This window comes from Euprymna scolopes, chromosome 3 (genome assembly GCF_053919585.1).
Source record: "Euprymna scolopes isolate OS-2025 chromosome 3, ASM5391958v1, whole genome shotgun sequence".
Classification (NCBI taxonomy): domain Eukaryota; kingdom Metazoa; phylum Mollusca; class Cephalopoda; order Sepiida; family Sepiolidae; genus Euprymna; species Euprymna scolopes.
Window position 1 is genome coordinate 32,561,892 of NC_136484.1, and position 20,556 is coordinate 32,582,447.

The window sequence follows — 20,556 nt, forward strand, 5'->3', positions numbered from 1 at the left end:
AATAAGACTAACTTGGGTGCCCGGCGTTGCCCGGATGTTTGTAGGTGTGTGTTCAGAAAAAAAAATAGTGGTAATAGGCTCGAACACGTACCGCGAAGGAGGAAAAGAACGTGAACAAAAATAAATGATGTTTTTGCCGTTGCGGCCATCGCCAAACCAGAAACGGCGAAGGTTTAAATTAAGGCTAGTCAATCGAAAAGAGGGGATGACTTTCGAAAATATCGGCGAAAAAAGCGACTCCTCTTTGTAGAAAAGTGTCCAGTTGAGGGTGAATGAAATTATGTTTTTAGCCAATGCTTCGATATTTGTCGAAAGGTCAAGCGTCAAAACGATACCGATCTCGTGAAATCCGTCGCCACTGTCGAAAGTTTTAGGCAGACATACATACATACATACATACATACATACATACATACACACATACATACATACATATAAACAGACAGATGAGATTTATATGATAGATTATTAATTTTTTAAAGAAATGTAACAATAAATGACGTGCATAAATAACCGATCAAAACACTTAAAATGTAAATTTACCTGTTAATCAACAAAAATACGTCTCACTTAATTCATAAATGATAAAAAAAGGCTTGACAGACTATGGATACCCACTGTAAGGGTGCCTGGGCGCGGAATTTTTTTGGCAAGAGTTGCACAATCTCCAACCACACCTCTCCTGAGTCGACAATACCAGTGGCAAGTAGAGGTTCAGAACAACTGGAAACAATGCCGAGACCAGCGGAAAGCACATACAGCGCCTCGAATTCCCTAATGGTCACCCATCTGGTATTAACCAGGCCCCGATAATACTAGTACATACTTCCACGCGGATTAAAATTAAAAATCCTTCCACTATTGCTGAAAATCATTAAAAATCAAATATCGATCTAGATAAAGTGCACAATAAAAATCGATTTGAAATGCAATTTTAAAAATTACTGAAAATGAAACCATACATTTAGATCGAAACAAAATTAAATGTGTACATTGTGTTATAAAAATATTAACATCAAATAAACTACGATTAAATTGTCTCTCTCTATATATTTATACAAATATTCAGAACATTTTTGGGGGGGTTCTTGTGATTAAGGGAGGTGGTGTTTGATCAACATTGCTGGGGAGCCGTGATTTAATATACTGTTTTGTTTTTAAATCCCCGAAACAGTTTCATGGTAATTAACTGATGGTCTCTGAAATAACATTAGGACTATTGTGAATTCAAGAAAGCAAGTTGATGCAGCGATTGTGGGTGATTAGATGACTTACTGACTAAATAGTTTTCCAATGAATGATATATATATATATATATATATATATATATATATATATATATATATATATATATAAATTAAATAAGTTTTTTTTATAGAGGGTAAAAAACTTCCGAGTGGTAGTTGCCTATCTAGCTGCACTGATGAGCTGTGAAACAGCGAAACAGTACTGCATGTGGATGACTATAATGCTCCTCATCTTGAGTTGAGCATATTGAGAAGTGATAAACGAGTTACCATTAGCGTATTAAGCGACGCTCTTTGTGTAAACAAATCGAGCTTAGGTATTTCGGACGATGTCAAAACATCGTTTATTCACGACTCGCTCATTAGTTGATTAGCATAATGATTAGGAGCCTTGACTGTCGTACAGGCGGTCGGGTTTCAATCCTGGCTTGAGGTTGTTGCTTGTCTAGCCGCACTGGTGAGCTGTGAAACAGCGAAACAGTACTGCATGTGGATGACTATATATATATATATATATATATATATATATATATATATATATATATATATATATATATATATATATATATAAATGTAAAGTTGGTTCGTTCTAAACAAATAAAACCCTATTTCTAAGTTACCAATTTATTTGAAATTTTCAGACAACCCATCTTTAGAGTCGAGGTATGTTTTTATGTTATTCAAATAAATTTACCTCGCGATTTATTAAAATTAAAATATTAAATAAAATAAATATATTTTTTTTACTGCGAATCTGTTCTGTTGATAAAACTGAACTTCCGGTTCGATTCATTTCACAGCCACGAATTGACGAAAGATTTCATTTTCTGTTAACTCGATAAGTAAAAAAAAAACAAAAAAACTTACTCATGCAGAGAGTGATCCGTGCTGAAATAATAATGTTATTATTTAAAAAGCCATTCTTAACATGGGGAAGGGAGGGTGTTTTGTACCTATTCTGTACTTTAACCTTACAATTGAATAAAAACATATCATAAAACTTTAAACGTGGAAAACGATTTTTAAAAAATAGCGCGGATCACTCTCTGCATTAGCACACACACACACACACACACACACACACAGACACACACAAAAATAATAATAATCTCATATTTTAAAACTTTAAATTCATTTATGTACTTATGTTTTTTAAATTTTATTTATGTTAAGGCTTCACTCATGAAACATTACGTTTTAATTGTTTAGTTTATTTTCACGGCATTGTTTACATAAAAAAGTTTGTTTTAACTTTTTCTAAACTGTTTCATTTTTACGACATGCCTCAACGTATTATAAACACCCTAACCCCCCCCCCATGTTAAAAAAAACAATAAAAAAACGCCCTTCCATAAACCTCGAAAGCCGTTCTTAACATGGGGAAGTTAGGGTGTTTATAATATGCTGGGGCGAGTCGTAAAATTAACGAAGTTGCTATCTATTATTTATTGCAAAAATTGCTTGAAATTTATTTATTTGACAAAAAAATTAAATTTTGGTACTCCTTGAGCGTTGAGTTCCATGGCGACCAGTAGAAAACAAAAATAATAGTCGCTCCCTTAGTCTCCCACCTCACCCCGCGCGTAACATATTTTATTTACTGACGTTGCCGTAACTAAACGATTATCTGTCACATTTACAAACATTTATTTATTTATTTATTTATTTTGAAAAAAGTTTTACTTTTTATGAATATTAAAAGAAAAATGGGTACTCATGCAGAGAGTGATCCATGCTGAAATAATAACGTTATTATTTAAAAAACCATTCTTAACATGGGGGGTGTTTTGTACCTATTCTGTACTTTAACCTTGAAATTGATTTAAAAAAAAAACACGATTTAAAAAATAGCGCAGATCACTCTCTGCATTAGCACCGAAAAATGTTACTAAACATTTATTAATAATTTCTCACTTTTTACAAACATTTGATTTTAAATTTCTTTTTAAATGACGACTTTTATCGACTTTTTTTTAAAATATCCCCCCCAATGGTGTTTATTCCGAAATCCGTTGTTAACATGGAGAGGTTGGGGTGTTTATTCTGAAAGCCGTTCTTAACATTTGTGGAGGTGGATCTAATGTAAAAAAAAAAATAAATAAATAAATTAAAAAAAAAACTAAATCATTTACTAATAACTTCTCACTTTTACAAATATTTTTTAATTTACATGCGCAGATGAACAAATTGTTGAATAGTGCGAAAACAAAACATTTAGGTCCACCTCCACAATTTTCTTTTTTAAATGACGACTTTTATTGATAAATAAATTTACTTCTCCGCAACTTTTATTGATAAATAAATCTACTTCTCTGCCACGGGCACTGAACCCCTCCTTTTTTTTTTTAATAGTAATTTCGGGTGGGTATGCTGACAACAAATATCAGTTAAATTTTGCAAATAGCCCCCCCTCCAAAAGTGGTGTTTATTCCGGAAGCTGTTCTTAATATGAGGAGGTTGGGGAGGGGGGTGATTATAAGGTGGACCTAATCTGAAAAAAAATCAAGTTGTTTATGCGCACATAAGCAACTATTTTTTTAATTAACTTTTTTTTTTAATTTTTAATTTAAAAATTAGTAAATTTCAATGAATAGAATAATAAATCATTTATCATTAATATGTGTTTTTGGTTTTGTGTTGAATGAAACTTTTTTTTTTTCATTACAACAATAATGAACCAATTTAAATCTTCCGGCATGCGTTTAAGGGTTACGAAATTATCAATAAATCGTTTAGTTACTAAGCCAACGTCAGTAAATAAAAAAAATGTTACATGCGCATGCATTAGCCTTGACTGGGAGGGGGGGGCTAAGGGAGCGACCATTAAATAATTATGCCTGTCCCCATGGAACTCAACGCCCAAGGAGTACCTAAAGTGGCACTTATGCACTTATGTTACCGTGCTATTTTTTGAAATAGTATTTTTCTGTTAAATTCAAATTTTGCAATGTTTTTCTTTTATTAATTTCTTAAGTGAAAGTACAGATAACCCGGTCGGTTTCTAATGCGAGGAAAATCTAGCCCCCCCCCAAAAAAAGGGGTACTCTGGATAATAACAAAACATTAAAATTGCCTCAGTCTCGAAAGAGTTCTTCTCTACTGAACGAGGAAAAAAACGGTGAAGTGTAGTTCACCTTCTGTTTCTATCCCCCTCTCTCAATATCTCTCTCTATCCATCTCTCCCTTTCCCTCTCTCAATCTATCTTTCTCTCTATATCACCCTCTCCATCTCTCTTTGAGGCCCTTTCTCTCTCTAACTCCCTCTATCTCTCTCCTTTCCTCTGTTTCATCCCTCTCTGTTTCTAACACTCCACCTCTCTCTCTGTTTATCTATCAATCCCTTTATCTCTCTATCTCCTTCTCTTTCTCTATTTTCCTCTCACTGTCTCTTTTCTATCTATATATCTTCCTCTCTATCTGTCCATCTCTAATCCCTCATCCTATTTTAGTCTCCTAAATTAATTACAGTGAATAAGGCATTGTCAAAACATGGATAAATCCTTTTTTAGTCACCTAATTTACTGACTGTGAGAATAGAAGTTATTTGGAAATTACTGCTACCTTGAACAGCACCAGAAGTAACTGGTAAAACCTTTCTAATTAAATTGATTTTGGCAGCCATTTGGTAACAAAATGACATAACCTTAGCCCTTGCTGCATGAGGAATACCTGCGACCTTGCTGCCAAGTAGAAGAATTATTTATTCTACTTTAAAACATTCAACTTTTCAAAAAATCTCATCTTCGACATCTCCAAAACATCCAATATGGGGAAAAATATTGCAGAAATGCAAACTTATTGTTTAGGATGAATGCACAATGGTACGCAAAAAATAACTTGAGGCTCTTGGTCGATCCTTGCAAGATTTGCGTGGCAATGTCAGACCATTTGGGAATGCAGTAATATTGCTTGCAGGAGATTTCAGACAAATGTTACCTGTTATTCTTCAATCAACACAGATGAAATAAATGCTTGCCTCAAATACTCTACTTTTTTGTTCCATGTGAAGACATTAAACTTAACTCAAAATATGCATGTACAGTTGCAGACTGTTCGATCCGCACAAAAACTTTTGCATCACTTGTGGGAAATTGGGTACGAAAAAGTGCCAGCTGATCAGAGTTAAGGGCAAAATTCTTTGACTTTTAACTTCTGTAATTTCTGTAATTTTATTTCATCAAAAGAATAGTTAGTTTAAAAGGTTTTTGCAGATATTCAAAATATAAGAATTCCATTTGACTGAGTGAATGAGCTATTCTTGCAGGTCAATACAAAGATGCCCATGAACTTAACGCTATAATTAAATGTAAAATTCCAAGTGAGGTAGTCAAATACAAATCCATCGACACTGTTGTGAAAGCAGATAAAGTGGTTAATTATCCAACAGTTATATTTGCCAGGGATGCCACCGCATGTATTGTAACTGAAATTTGGTGTACTAATTATCATGTTGTGAAATATAAACCAATCCAAGCTTTGCAATGGCACATAGCTTGCAGTAAAAAAAAAAAAATAACAAACAATATCATAGAAACAGCAATCTTAACAGGACCTTTCACAGATGAATATATCTTCATTCCATGCATTCCTATGATTCCACCGGATACATCATTACACTTTAGCAAATTGCACTTTCCAATTTTATTGTCATTTGCAATAACCATCAACAAAGCACAGGGAACAATCTTTACAATTGTGGGCCTTACAGTTACACACTGACTGTTTTTTCACATGGACAATTTATGTTACATATTCAAGAGTCACCAAACCGGAAAATCTCTATATCAGCTAAGAAAATGGAACAACAAAAACTGTGTACCCATGCAAAATGGAAATTTAAACATATAAGAAACATGCTTTTTCTCATTTTGGAACTTTTTCCATTGCGCCAATTTGAGCCACAGCAACGCGTGGCAGGGTACAGCTAGTATATATATATATATATATATATATATATATATATATATATATATATATATATATATATATATATACTAGCTGGATTATCTGGTTCTGCCCCGGGCTACAAAAATAAAACAAAATAGAAGAGATCAAGAACTGTTTTTAAAATATTTGTATTAAAACTTCTACCTTTTTTATTTTCCCCTTCCCCGTTTTTCCACATTCCTTTCCCACGCTCCTTTGTCATCTCACATCAGTCTATTTCTCCCTCTTATTTTACTGTATTGAAAACAATATCTCATTCCTTATTCTTTATATAATAAGAATAAATAAAATGGCTGAAAAACTGCCATACTGACGAAACCTGGCCCAGTTAATACCCAAAGAACAAGCCGCGCGTGCGTGCCCCCCCTCTGGTGCTGTATGTGAGATGACGCCACAAAAAATAGTGAAGAAATGATGAATGTGAGAAATGTGAAGGGCGAACGTTGCTTTCACATTTTCGCCAAGTTTCAGAAAAATCTAATGAATGGGGCAAACGTTATAGGTAACAAGTGTCATTTTTTTTTTTTGCAATTTTAGGGCATTTGTGATCCTTTTTGAGCTCCTGTGTCGGCGAATCCCAGTGAAAATGGGCAAACGGTGCGATTTCATACTTTAAGACATGTATATTTGAATTCAGCACCATAGAAAACCACTATATAGACATACATATCAAGTTTTTGAGTAATATTAAAAAAGAGCTCCAAAAAGGCATGTTTTTAAGCCCCAAAAGTCCCAAAAAGATGCAAACCAGAATTTTGCCAGGGTCACCCATACTGAATTTATATTAAGACAATGGCCTCCACATTTTGGCCAAGTTCTAAGAAAATCTAATAGAATGGATTAAACGCTATGGGGCAAAAAGTGTCATTTTTGGCCATTTTGGGACATTTTTTATCTCTTTTGAGCCTCTGGAGACGCCGAATGCCAATGTAAATGGATAAAGGTGCAGTTTCAGGCCTTAACACATATATATTTGAGTTGAATACCGTGAAAAAATAATATATAGTCAGACATATCAAGTTTTTGTTGAGAAATATGAAAAAAGAACCACAAAATGGGACGTTTATAGCACTGAAAATCCTCGGGGACCTGAACCAGAATTTAGCAAGGGTCATTCATACTGGATTTATATTAAGAATAATGGGCTCCGCATTTTGGCCAAATTTTAGAAAAATCAAATCGATGGATTAAAAAATATTGGGCAAAACGTGTTTTTTGGGGCCATTTGGGGGCATTTTTTACCTCTTTTGAACCCCTCGAGACTCAACGGCAAAACTCCTTTTAAATTACCGCTATTATAGGTTTTCAAGGGTGCTGAATAAGAAAATAATAGTAAAAATCACAGGAAACAAGTAATTTCCAAGATATGAAGAAATTATGAAGTGGGGTGTTATTTTTCTACATTAATTTAACGTAAAATGAACATCCATTTTATAGCTATGGTGGCCAAGAAATGGGTGCTCATTAAACGTTAAATTAATATAAAAAAGTGATCCCCCACTTCTTGAAACAGTAATATGCGACTTTAAATGTAACATAGCCCACTACACAATTCAGATCATTAGCCTTCCAACGGACCTTCATTTGTAAAATTCTGATGTTTAGTTGCTGAGATTTCAAACTTATAAAATTGCCCTAAAAATTGGTATATACATCTATACTCGTGGCCAAATTGAATATTGAAATGCTCATATCTTCGGTTCTATGTGCCGAAACTACATAAAGATTGCAGGATTTTAGAAGATTTTAATATTATTCTATTGTTAAAATTTATGGCAATTGGTTAAAAATAACCTATATATTCCAACCAATAAAATATGCCCAAGTTTGCCTAAATTTGTATATATAGTGTTCTGGCAATCCAGCCTTAGTTTTGCTGCTTTGGGATGAATCTGAATTGAACTTTTTCTTGCGTATACTCATCAGAAAATAAAAAAAACCGACATTTTTCTTGAAAAGAAATAAGCATGTCCATATAATGTTGGAAATGAAACATATAGAAGAATTCAGATTGCGCGTTTATTTAGATTGCCATAAAGTGATGAAATTAAAAATAAACAATTATCTTTTTATTGTATTTATTATACCTTTATTGTTATTCTCGTTCATTATTATTTTATCTTTCTGTATTAAATAATATATTTCTCTCTATATATTTTCTATTCTTCAGTATAGTTCTTCTATTCATCCCTATTATTTGCTCTCTGTTCAGCCTTTATATAAGTATATTTATTTTTATTTCTCGGCTAATGTTTCTTATGCCATTGTTTGTATATTTAACCATGCTCTTTTCTTCTGGTGAAAAGCATTAAGTTTCAAAATACCAAGGATTAAAGAGTTTTCTCGTACCCGGAAAACCCGTACTCGGAAAACTCGTACCCAGAAAACTCGTCCCTTTTTGCGAGATAGGAAAACTGGTCCCTTATTGAATAAATATCAGTGTAATACATCTTGAAGGAGATTGTTTTTGAAAGAGACTATACCCCCCCCCATAATGTTTTTAAAAAATATTTTTGCTTGTTTACTATTGTTTTAAAAAAAGTAAAATCGATTTTCTAAGCGTCCGTTTTCTACCTAACTGGCGAAGTTGTTAGTGGTTTCACTTATTTTAAGCGTTTATTTTGTTCAAAAACGAGACTACAGACCGCATAGCATTTTTAAAATATTTATACTTATTTACTGCTGTTTTTAAAAAAGGCAAAATCGATTTTCTACCTAGCTGGCTAAGTTGTTAGTGGTTTAATTTATATTGAAGCATTTATTCAATAAAAAAAAAAGTAGCGTCGAGTGTTATGTAAGGACAAGAAATGATGTTCGACACGAGGGTATCACATCTTAGGGGTCATGATAATCGCTACAAAATAGAAAATTTGTAAACAGACGCTTTTGCAAGAAAACCATAGACCACTGGATCTCAGTGCAGACGCCTTTTGGTCCTAACACAGCCGGATGTCAGACTAATCTACGTTAGGTAATTCTGACTAAAACATGTTTTCGACATCGTAACTCTGACACTTAAGGATTGGATGTGAGGTTGTATTGCGGCTTGGGCAATATTCTACAATGGGTTCACCCAATTAAAAATGCGAAATTTAGATTTTTGGACATAAATTGCTGGAATAAATTTTGGATAGCGAGCTATCAAAACGGGGATATGAAATATAAATGGGTTTTGAAACGGCATCAAACGGTTATATGTAGTATACTGGGGGTGTATATAAACATAACGAGCGTTATATACGGGTGCCTATTTAACGTGTGTTTCTAAAATGAGTATCTTTTAACTTATGAGTGTTAATGTTTTGATATATGGTTCCTCTAATGTATTCTTTATTGTGTGTTGATATGTGTTTATATAAATTAACAGTTTATAGATATCGTTGTCGGTTGGAACACCAGCAAAAACATACCTCAAATCTTTCTTTCCGTGCGTTCCTTCCATGCGTCTTGAAATTAAATGTGCTTCTCTTCAAAAGTGAAAACGCTCGGACGGAAATTATATTTTGATATAATCATTTATTTATTGCTGGGTTCTTCTTCAGAGTTGGCACGCTTTGTATGAGGTTAAGTTTTTCTAAGTCGCTCCCTTCTGGCTTCCATGGGCTTCTTGTCATAAACCCCATCCGTTTGATAACGTGTTGCGTATCGAACTACTTACTCTCTCTCTCTCTCTCTCTCTCTCTCTCTCTCTCTCTCTCTCTCTCTCTCTCTCTACATCTCAAAATCTATATTTTTAATACGTCATCACAATACGTAGCCTAAAGATTCTTGTTGGGTTTTTGTCACGTATATTTGCTTATATTATGGTTAGCTTAAATTCCATCTGTCAAACTCACATCAAATTAACATTCCTGAGAACTAGTAAATGTAAATATTTCAACATAACTTTTCATATCGATAAAATATTTCTATCTTACAATTATACTTAATAATTATAATTTCCTAATAATCGGCCAGTTTAATAGTTTCCGGTGTTTTCCGGTAAACTAACAACATGACATAAAGATGTATTTTTATTTTTGCTTTTTGTATTTTAAAGATACTTTATTGATTGAATGGCCTCTCATTTCACATTTTCAGGTCGGTCCAAGGGAACGAATTCGGAATAAAATAAGGAAAGCTGCTGATAACTCAACGGAAATTGTCAACGTCTTCAACGAAATTGAAAACGCAATGACTAATGTTTTATCCACAGAAAAAGGTGATGAGGTAATTCTCTCTCTTAAATTATTAAAACAGTTTAAGTAATATAAAGGAAACCAAAAGAAGGGAAGATTAGAACTAGAGCTACGTGTAGAGTAAGTTGCATCATGGTAGGAAGTCCTAAGTTACACATAGCGAGAAGAAAAAGATAGTTCTCTGTGATGGGTGAGTTGATTGGATTCGGTCGCAGTTCTCGAAGCTCCGTTTGCGTTTACATCCATCCTCGGACGGGGGGGTGGCAATGCGAAGCTTATGTGCAATCCTACAATACATTAAGAGAATAAAACATCAAAAAGCATAAACCATTGAGCTAAAAGGTCGTTGTTATATTTTTCTTTTCTTCGGCTGCCACATCACCGCTTCAATACCAGGGAGATGACTAGCTAATCTTGTCAACGAATCGTACGGATTGAAAAGCTCGCCATATTATGTTCCACAACCAGTATTACATTTATTTTACACATTAGGAAAAACGTAATTTCTATATCTAAATCTCAATATTTGTTTATATGTAAGCATGTGATGTTTGTGTTCTCCCTATAGAAAGAAAGGTTAGAGGATCTACATAAAATCTAAAAGTGTATTATTATGTTTTGTTTTTTTACATGTCACATTGAAGCTCCAAAAAGATTGAGTAGAAAGTTAAACGGTACGTACACCCGCATGCTATGAACAATGTTAAATATATCTTGGCAAGATCATCCCGCGAAGCAGCAACTTTATGGCAACCTACCTACTATATCTACTACCATCAGGGAGTGACGTCTACGATTTGCCAGTAACTGCCAGAGGAGCAAACAAGAGCTGGTGAGAAATGTATTGCTGTGGACTCTACGGTGCGGGGGCATGAGGATAGGACGACCTAGATCCACATACATCCAGCAAATTGCGCATGGCCCCAACTATGATCTTGAAGATCTGAGGCAGCTGATGGAACACAGGAAAATCTGGAGAGAGAGTGTCACATTGATCCTGGCAAGGAGTCCGACTATAAAGATAAATTCTAATATTAAACTTTCTAAGGAAGACAATGGAAGTATTCCCGAATCTATACGTGTACTTTTAAGAGAGGGAGGGGTTACGAAGACAATGTCTTTTTTAAACTTTATATATATTCTACTTTTATGAAATTTTATTCATATGTTTGAAATTTTCTTCGGAAAACAATGGAAATGGTTTCGAATTCTAAGTGCACTTCTGACCTAGGGAAGCTTTGTGGCGGAGGGTACCTTCTTTAAAACTTTAAATATATTCTACTAGCGGGCTTAACCCATGCGTAAATACGCTTAAATATGATATTTTAATTTGTCCAGATTCGTATATATTATAATAGAGTCGTGATTTCAAAAGTTAAAAAAAAGTATTCAGGTGCCCTCAACTAGAATCGAAACTGTAGCATTCAAAGCTGGTAACGTTACTACAACGTGATACGCATATAAATCGATTCAAAATTTAAAAAAAAAACTAAGATGAATGTACAAAATGTTTGACGATTTTTTAAATTTTAATCCATTTTAAACCCCTTAAAAACAATTTTAACCGGCTAAAAACCCATAAAAGAACGGCCTGTAAAAAATCAAACCATTTGAGGCCTCTAACGCCACGTCAACAAAATCTGGTTTTACTTTATATGTAAGATAATGCAAGGGCTATTCTATAAGTAAGGCCTTCTATTTTTGACTGAAAATGTTGAAGAGCTACGAAGACATGAGTAGTATTATTAAAACGAGCTACCCTTTGTGCGCCATAATTTATTTTAGTCACTACAATTTTCAATGCACTTTTGCCAGCGATGAATGATGGCTGTGCATGGGCGTCCAGAGCGCGCTTTTTCATACGAGGGCCGTTCTGAAAGTAAATCATATTATTTTTTAACTAAAATGTTGAAGAGCTACGAAGACAGGAGGAGTACTATTAAAACGAGCGACTTTCTGTACTCCAGAATTATTTTTCTGCATAGTCACCACTATACTCAGTGCATTTTTTTTTGCCAAGAATTCAATGAAGCATCTCTTTTTCTGACGCATATTCATGACAGGGTTTGCATTCTTAGAGTCTCACACAGTCAATATCTGCAACAGAAAGATGAAACTTTCAGGTCATGAATGCATAAGTTCAGTCATCGTAAAAATGTAATTTGCCATTCTCTCTGATCCATTCGGGCGGAATAAAAGAAACTTTTTTGGAATGCCTCTCATATAACGTAAGTAGTTCCAATTTACCTAATTTCCACTACTAACAATTACTACGTCATTGTCCCATTGACCACTGTACGTTTATTAACCCTTATCCTCGAGTGGCCTCTGGGTCTTGATAAATGGTGACTTCTTTGTAAAAAATAAATAAATAAAATGTTTTCGTAATAAAATAATAAATATATGTGGATATTGTTTTATTATTTTACGTATAATAACTTAATGACTGATATTTTGTTCAATAAATGAAATGATGTATCTTATTCAAACGATGCCCGTTATATTTCTATAAACAGTCCTATTCAGAAAATCTTGGTAATGGGATTTCAAATCTGACGGATGCTTTAAATGAAAAAGACCTCCCTGAAAATGAATGGATCGATATAACTAAAGGTAACGCTTTCTTTTCTCTCGGAATACTGGGAAATAATGCTTTATTTTAGCTCCCACGGTTGGATATGTTCTGATTGTCATCATTTTGATCTAAATATTTATGTACTTGTCCGTACGTCCAGTGTCACACAAAAAAATCATCATCGCAAACATTAATTAATGAGAAACGAATCCCTTCCCTTTATCGTCGTTCTTTATCAGTTAAAAATCATTAAACCCACTTGCTCTCCAAATATAAAAAAAAGACATGGCTGTCTGTTTACGATTTTAAATTGATTATTTTATTGAATAATTAAAAAAAAGTCATGTTGAGAGCAGACTGTAATTTTTTTATTATATTTTTTTTAATTTTAAAAAATGTGCAAGTCTATTGACATCCGTTCCTTTTTAATTTATATAAAAAAAACTTATTCAGAAAAACAAAACGAAACAATGTGTTGTATGTTAAATTTTCATTCAAAAAAGTATAATTTTTTAAAATCAATTCTTTTTAGCTTTTTTTAAAGTTAAAAAAAGACAATTCGCTAAAAAAGATTGTATTAAATTAGCCATTTTTAAGTTAAATACATACATGTGTTGTTAATAATAAATAGTAAAAATTAAATAATGGCCAGAATTTCATGAATTTTTTCGATACATTTTCATATTTGGATTAATTTACATTTAAAATATAGTTTTCGTGAAAAATGCAGTTCCCTGTAAATATCTTAGAAAGCAGACATTACAGAAATGAGTAAATCTGATCAATGTCGTAAGGTATGTATTCACTGGAAGGGAACAGATTTGTAGTTCATTTTTTTAAATCCGTGTTGTATTATTGGATGTGTGATAAGCAAAGGTTTCTATATTTTTGTCGAAGCGAATAACGGCGAATGCCATACTTAACTTTACGAAACTAATTCTAAAAGTGTTCGAAAATGCACTCTCTTAAACCGTTGAAAAATCTGAGCAGCCAATACAATTAATAGAAGCCATAAAAAACGAAACGGAAGGGAGCGATAATTATTTACATACTGGATGAGTATTAGACTACGGTTATTAAAACGAAATGATAAAATGAAATAATCACGGACGCGGTGTAATAATTGAACCCTATGAAATATTTTGTAACGGTGTAAACTAGGAAAGGTGGAGGATATAATAATAATAATGAGTAAGTATCCTGCTACCACCTCTAGATATGATTTGTTTGGACGCGTGATTCTCCTCGGAAATATTATAGAAATTTACGATGTTGAATAAAATCGAGTGATAATAACCGGAAAACAGGCATCAGGTATTGGCAAGTAGTGTGCCCATATTGAATTTATATGTGGCCTCTGTGTTTGTTTTAGAGTAATGTTTTATAGAGAGGAAAACTGTTTCATTTTATAAGTATAGAGAAGAGATATAAACATATTTATTTTAGCGATATAAAATGTTTATATAAATAAATAGTATATATATATATATATATATATATATATATATATATATATATATATATATATATATATATATATATATATATATATATATATATATAACTTTACAATCAAAATTTGTTCGAATTAAATGAAACTTTGGTCATAACTAGTTTATTATATTCAAAACATCACATCAAAACATTAGGGTCTTTGGCCTTTTTTCCTCCGTTCTACAGCATATGTTCTAGATGGCCTCCATTTGCTTTTGTTTTTTGGGTCACCCTGTATATATATATATATATATATATATATATATATATATATATATATATATATATATATATATATATATATATATATATATATTGTTGACATTGTTTATCAATATACCATTATTTGTACTTCATTGTCCGTTATCGTTCTTTTATATATATTCTTTATATTTTTCAGCGTCCATAAACCTGAATTCAAAACTTACGAGCAATATGGAGAACGCAAAGGTAAGATGGAATATTATTTACTTTTCAAAGTTCTGATTATTGAGGGTGGTAAGTAACCAGAAAAATGTACAGGTAAAAAACATGATTTGAAAATATTAAGTCACATGAAGCAAGAAACCTTATGCAGATGTTCTTCAGGCACTGGACACTGTAACATTCTTTTTGACGTCCAATTTGATGTAATGACCCACTTGTAAATTAATCTGTCCGCCACCGCAATTTCGTTTGGCACCGAACGATAGCTGTTTAAGTATTTGTCGATTAAGTATAATTGGATTGTTCTGGCCAAAGTGCCTCTCAAATAAGCCAACCAATCCTCAACAGCAAATGTTGAATAAATATTTTAGATATATGTTTAGAAATCCAAAATAAAACACAATAAATATTTTTTTTCAAAGTTGAGAACGTTTGCTTTCGGTGTGGTGTTTTTTTTTTTTTTTTATTTTTTTTTTATAAAATGAAAATGAACTTCTATTGCTGATACCCCGGCTATTATAGTCGTTGTAACATTAAATACCTTGGTTAGGTGTGGTTTTAAGCTTTCAAGCTTCTAGCTAGCAGTTGGATCAGTTTCGTTCATGCCTGCCGCTTTGACAGGGATTTTTGACTCATCTTTTAACATTTCGGTCCCTTTGATAAAGCCTGCGAGATATGAGAGTCGAATTTGGAGTTTCATTGCTACGTTTATCAGAAGCGTTTATTTCCGTCTATCCTGTAACTCATCAATCGTTCTGTTTCCGTATGAAGTTTGATAAAACTGGTGTGAGGAACACGTATGCGCCGGAGTAGGTCTGCCTCCTCTCTTGCGATTAGACAGGTAATTCTCCAGCCTCCAAAACCAAAGCTTGCTATCTTTTGCTCCGTCTTTCGAATAGGGAATTCTCTAGCGTTAACGTGAACATCGGAAGTAGGTTACTTAGTACTAATATTAGAAATGCGAGGGTTGAATGATATCACCCAGATGGTGTGGCGAGGTTGCTCGTATTGGCCATGATGTGGAGAGACTAGTGGCAATCGTGCTCGATGCGATCGCCATAACATGTCATCCTATTTAATGCACAAAGAAGACCCTCCAGAAACACCGTGGTGCATTAGAAATTAATGCATTATACGAGCGGGCATAAGAAAGTTACCGAGCTGATATAAACTACACATCTTCGTCTTTGTTCGTTTGGTTTATTCTTTATTCTTCTTTTCTTTACATTTATTTGAAGGTAGTGAGGCGTCGTATTTTTACATCGACATAGAATTCAAACCAAAGCCAAAATACAAATGTTCAATTAGCTACCTTCTTTCATTTATCTGCTTCGTTGGGATTTGCCCTTCTCTTCATTTCCAAAAGCAAGTTAGTTTTCACAGTACGTGTTAAGTCCAAATATTTCCAGACAATGAAAATCATTTTCAAACCAAAAAGTAACAAGTCTATGTCAAATCAACCAAACTTATAAATTAAAAAAAAAAACAGTGACTGGGTCAACGAAATCAGTATTCTTCCAGGTGACACTTGCGACGTGCTTCGACTTTCAGCATCAGCTAGGCCGATCCCAGAAACGTCGACTGTAACGCCACACGCTGGAATTCAATTAAGATTGTTTCTATCTCTTCAGTGAAGTCAGTCACACAGAAGGTAAACTTACACATGCATATATATACACAACAGAACATTGAAACGAACTTTCTGACGCTCTTATTTATTTCTTACCCAGGAACTTTGAAACTTCTCAATAAACTTTGCTCTTTCAAAGTATATGTTGTTGTAAAATTGTTGACATATAAATATCTTTTATTCGTTAAAGTGGTGACCCCGACGTGATTTGAACACGCAACTTTATGTAAGCTAGTCAAAATAATTTAAAACTAAACTCTACCTGGTCCTAGATATGATCTTAAGTTATATCCGATGGTGAGGCCCCAACTTGTGGGCTTTGGAGAGTGTGGAGCCACCCTTTAATTGCCATTTCTCCCAGGTCCACTCTGACTCAGAGTTAGGGTCCCAACTTTGGGTTAAATAGAAACCGACTTGAAAAAATATATATTCTATTAAAAAATTGCTTCAAAATTACTGGATTCGGCATTAAATGACCTGAAAAGGGTTGATGTGCCGTAAAACAAAAACAACCAACCAACCAACCAACTAAACTCTACCTTCTGACCTTGTGTCAGATCTTGCTGCGATGAGAAAGAAAATAAATAAATAAAAAATTTTCAGATACAACCCTAATCTAGATGAATATAAGGGCATGTTTTACAATAGTCAACAGAACAAAAAAGCGACCAAGAAACAAATATGCAACAAATAAATGTTACCAAAGGTAAGGTAAGTTATTCTTCTTCCTACCTGGACGAATGTTTGATGTTTTTACGGATTTTAAAGTGTGTTTTCAGTTTGAGACACACGTGGTGCTAAGCATTTAAGTTAAAACGAAAACAAAGATGGCAACACGATGTTCTCGTCTTTGGAGACCCGAGAATCGCTCAAAACTCGAAAATAAAGATATTGATAGAAATCCACCCAATAAACGTCCCGGAGATATTGCGTTTCAAACTTAATTAACACTTCAAAAATAAGTTAAAGCACCAAAACTTATCCAAGTAGGTAAAAGAGTAACTTGCCGTTGGTAATATTTAGTTGTTATATATTTGTTTCTTGATCACTTTTTTGCTGTTGTCTATTGTAAAGCATACCCGAATTGTATTCTGTTTCATGTGTTATTTGTTGCAGACGGCGTTGAACGATATGATCATGAAGACAAGTTACAAAATAATAGACAAGCAGCCACCAAATGAGAAATTCTATTTAAAGAACAATTACGCTGACGTCGCTGGAATGAAGTCAAGTCCTGACGAAACGGAAGGATTTGAACTGCAGACAAACTATGGCGATGTCATTGTTTCTCCGGATATGAGAGAATCGGATTCTACACTTTTATTCAAAGTAAAGTACACTTATTTGTTTTATGTTATTTTTGTAATTTTTTCTGCTATTATTATTATTATTATTATTATTATTATTATTATTATTATTATTATTATTATTGTTGTATTTTATTCTGTATTATTCAGACAGCTATTCTCATATTGATTGTTATTTTCACAACGTTTCGGCCGATATAACCTTTACCGTGTGTATCTTTTTTGAACTCGAGAATTTTTATGTCGAATTCGGGAATCTTCTTGAAATAAACCCGTTATTTAATTCACAAGGGTATATTGTTCTCGTTCCATCATTCATGAACGTGTAGAAATATTAAGTAGTTTTTTTTTATGTTACTCATAGTTATCATCGCCTGTAGTAGGGATTGAACCTTCAACTTCCAGATGACTGTTACTTGGAACTGACTGTTATTGAAGGCCTCACCGCAGATGATGTATGTATTTTTTTAAACTCTTATTAACCCCAAACAAGACTTATTGCCACTTGAACGTAAGGGATACTACTTGGGATCATGTCAGTTTGTGGTAGAAAGTTCGAGGGAAGAAATTATTAAACTAAAAGGCTTTCCGGCAACTGGGGACCTAAACAAGGGGTGGAATTTCGCTGCTTGTGGGGTTAACCATATGTATTTACGTTGGGGGCGGGGGGGACCAAAGCAGCAAATTCGTCAAGACGCATTCATTAAAGTACTTGTAAAACAAGCACGTTGCGGATGGGACAGGGGTGGAAGCTTAGTTGACAATGCGGGGTTTATTAGATTAGAGACTCTTTTTTAACCCCATCTAAGAGGAAGAGAATAGTGATAAATGCATCAGTCCAGATAGTGCCACATATTTATGCTTAAGATATAAGAAAAATCTACCCTCATGTATTTTTTTTTACACAGTGATCACCACTTATCAAGCCCCGGAAGCCACTCAGGGATAAGGGTTATTGCAAGTACATTACGTTAGTGTGGAGATTTGATGAAGTGTTTACTTAAGGGGGCGATTCATTAGGAATTTGTTAACATTGGACTTGAAGACATCCAAGTTATAGTCCGGTGGGAAGCAGGCAGACGGAACAGAGTTCCACAGGCGTGCAGTTCTAAGAAAGAAGCTTTGTTCATGGAATCCGCGTTTTGATTTAGGCACAGATATAGAGTGGGGGAAACTTTTCACAGTGGATTCAGCTAGACGGGTGTTTTTCGTGAAAGATTGGCAAGGGGGGACCAGAGATTGGAGTTCAGACGAGCACCTGCCATGGAAATAACGATAAAACAAGGATATGCTCGCAACGTCTCTTCTGTGGGAGAGAGGTTGCAGGGTAGAGAAAAGGGAATCCCCCACTAAGCCACGAAGTCTATTTTGTACTCTGTCAAGGCAGGATAGGCTGTTTTTAGCAGCTCCTGCCCAGATATGGCAACAGTATTCCATCCTTGGACGTACTTGGCTTTTATATAGATAGAGAATTGCATCAGTAGTGAAATATCTTCTGGAGCGGTAGAAGGATCCCACCATCTTTCCAGCGACCTTGGCAACAGACTTGATGTACGTGTTCCATTTCAGATCAGGAGTAAAGGTCAAACCCAGAAGCTTGTCAAAACACGGGGCCCCACCCAGACGAGAGCCATCCATCACAATTGATGCCAGCTGGGAATCAGAGCGTTGATGATGTAAGGATAGGAGTTTGGTTTTGGATGCATTAAAGGTAACTAGCCACATCTTCCCCCACTGAACCACGCGCTCGAGATCAGAGGAGAGAGAATCAGAGAGAACTTTGTCATTTACAGCCTTTGATGTGTTGCCGTAGATGGTCGTGTCATCAGCATAGATGTCAACGAATGATTTAAGTATGTGTTTAGGGAGGTCATTGAAGTAGATCAGGAAGAGAGTTGGGCCCAGGATTGACCCCTGAGGGACTCCAGCATTTATATTGCAGGCCTCCGATTTTTGTCCATCTACCACTACTCTTATGAGCCTATCGGAGAGAAATGATTTAATGATTGAGAAAACATTTCCAGTTATACCGTAGCTGGAAATCTTGTGAAGTAGACCCTTATGCCATACCTTGTCGAAGGCCTTTGATATGTCAAGAGCAATTGCCCTAGAAAGGAAGCCTTTGTCAAGAGATTCATTAATCCTATTAAATGAAGAATTCAGAATCTCGAGTTCGACAAAGAGATTCTTAAATTTCCCATTAAAATGCACGCACCTGAAAAAGCCGGAAGTTACATCAGCCGAAACGTTTGTGAAAATAACAAGATGAAAAAGTCCGAAACATAATAGTAACTATTTGTATTTTTGTGAGCAATTTGTGAGCAATTATTAATAGAATAAGTCAAACAAAATACTCAGACTTCATAGATTTGATTTATGCATAAACGATTGCCACGACAAAAAAACACCCTATGTGAAAGCTCATCTTTCAAACTCATCAGCTCAACATTCACAGGCGACATGAATTGAAACGAAGATGTTACCAAGGCTGCTGCAAAGAAGGTGATCTCCCTCTACCAAGCTAAAAATTACTCGCAATTCGAGAGCATCTTATCTCTATAACAAGCCACAATTCGCCCATGTATGGAGTACTGTTATCACAAATTGCCTGGTGCATTTATCACAAATTGCCTTTCACTCTTAGATAGAGTCCAAAAAGGAGTCTCAAATCTAATAGGTCCCGTACTATCTCGCAAGTCTCAACCTCTGTCCCATCGCCGCAATGTTACATCCTTGTGCCTGTTTTACAAAT

The 20,556-nt window shown here is 34.4% G+C and overlaps 1 protein-coding gene across 1 annotated transcript in view; it reads left to right on the forward strand.

Moving 5' to 3' along the window:
- Window positions 1-20,556, forward strand: part of LOC145260825 (uncharacterized) — a 111,510-nt gene that overhangs the window by 10,709 nt on the left and 80,245 nt on the right. The window contains exons 3-6 of the mRNA XM_080119107.1: window positions 10,275-10,403; window positions 12,889-12,985; window positions 14,842-14,891; window positions 17,614-17,826. Coding sequence (XP_079975233.1) covers window positions 10,275-10,403; window positions 12,889-12,985; window positions 14,842-14,891; window positions 17,614-17,826 — 489 coding nt within the window. The remainder of the gene's footprint in view (window positions 1-10,274; window positions 10,404-12,888; window positions 12,986-14,841; window positions 14,892-17,613; window positions 17,827-20,556) is intronic.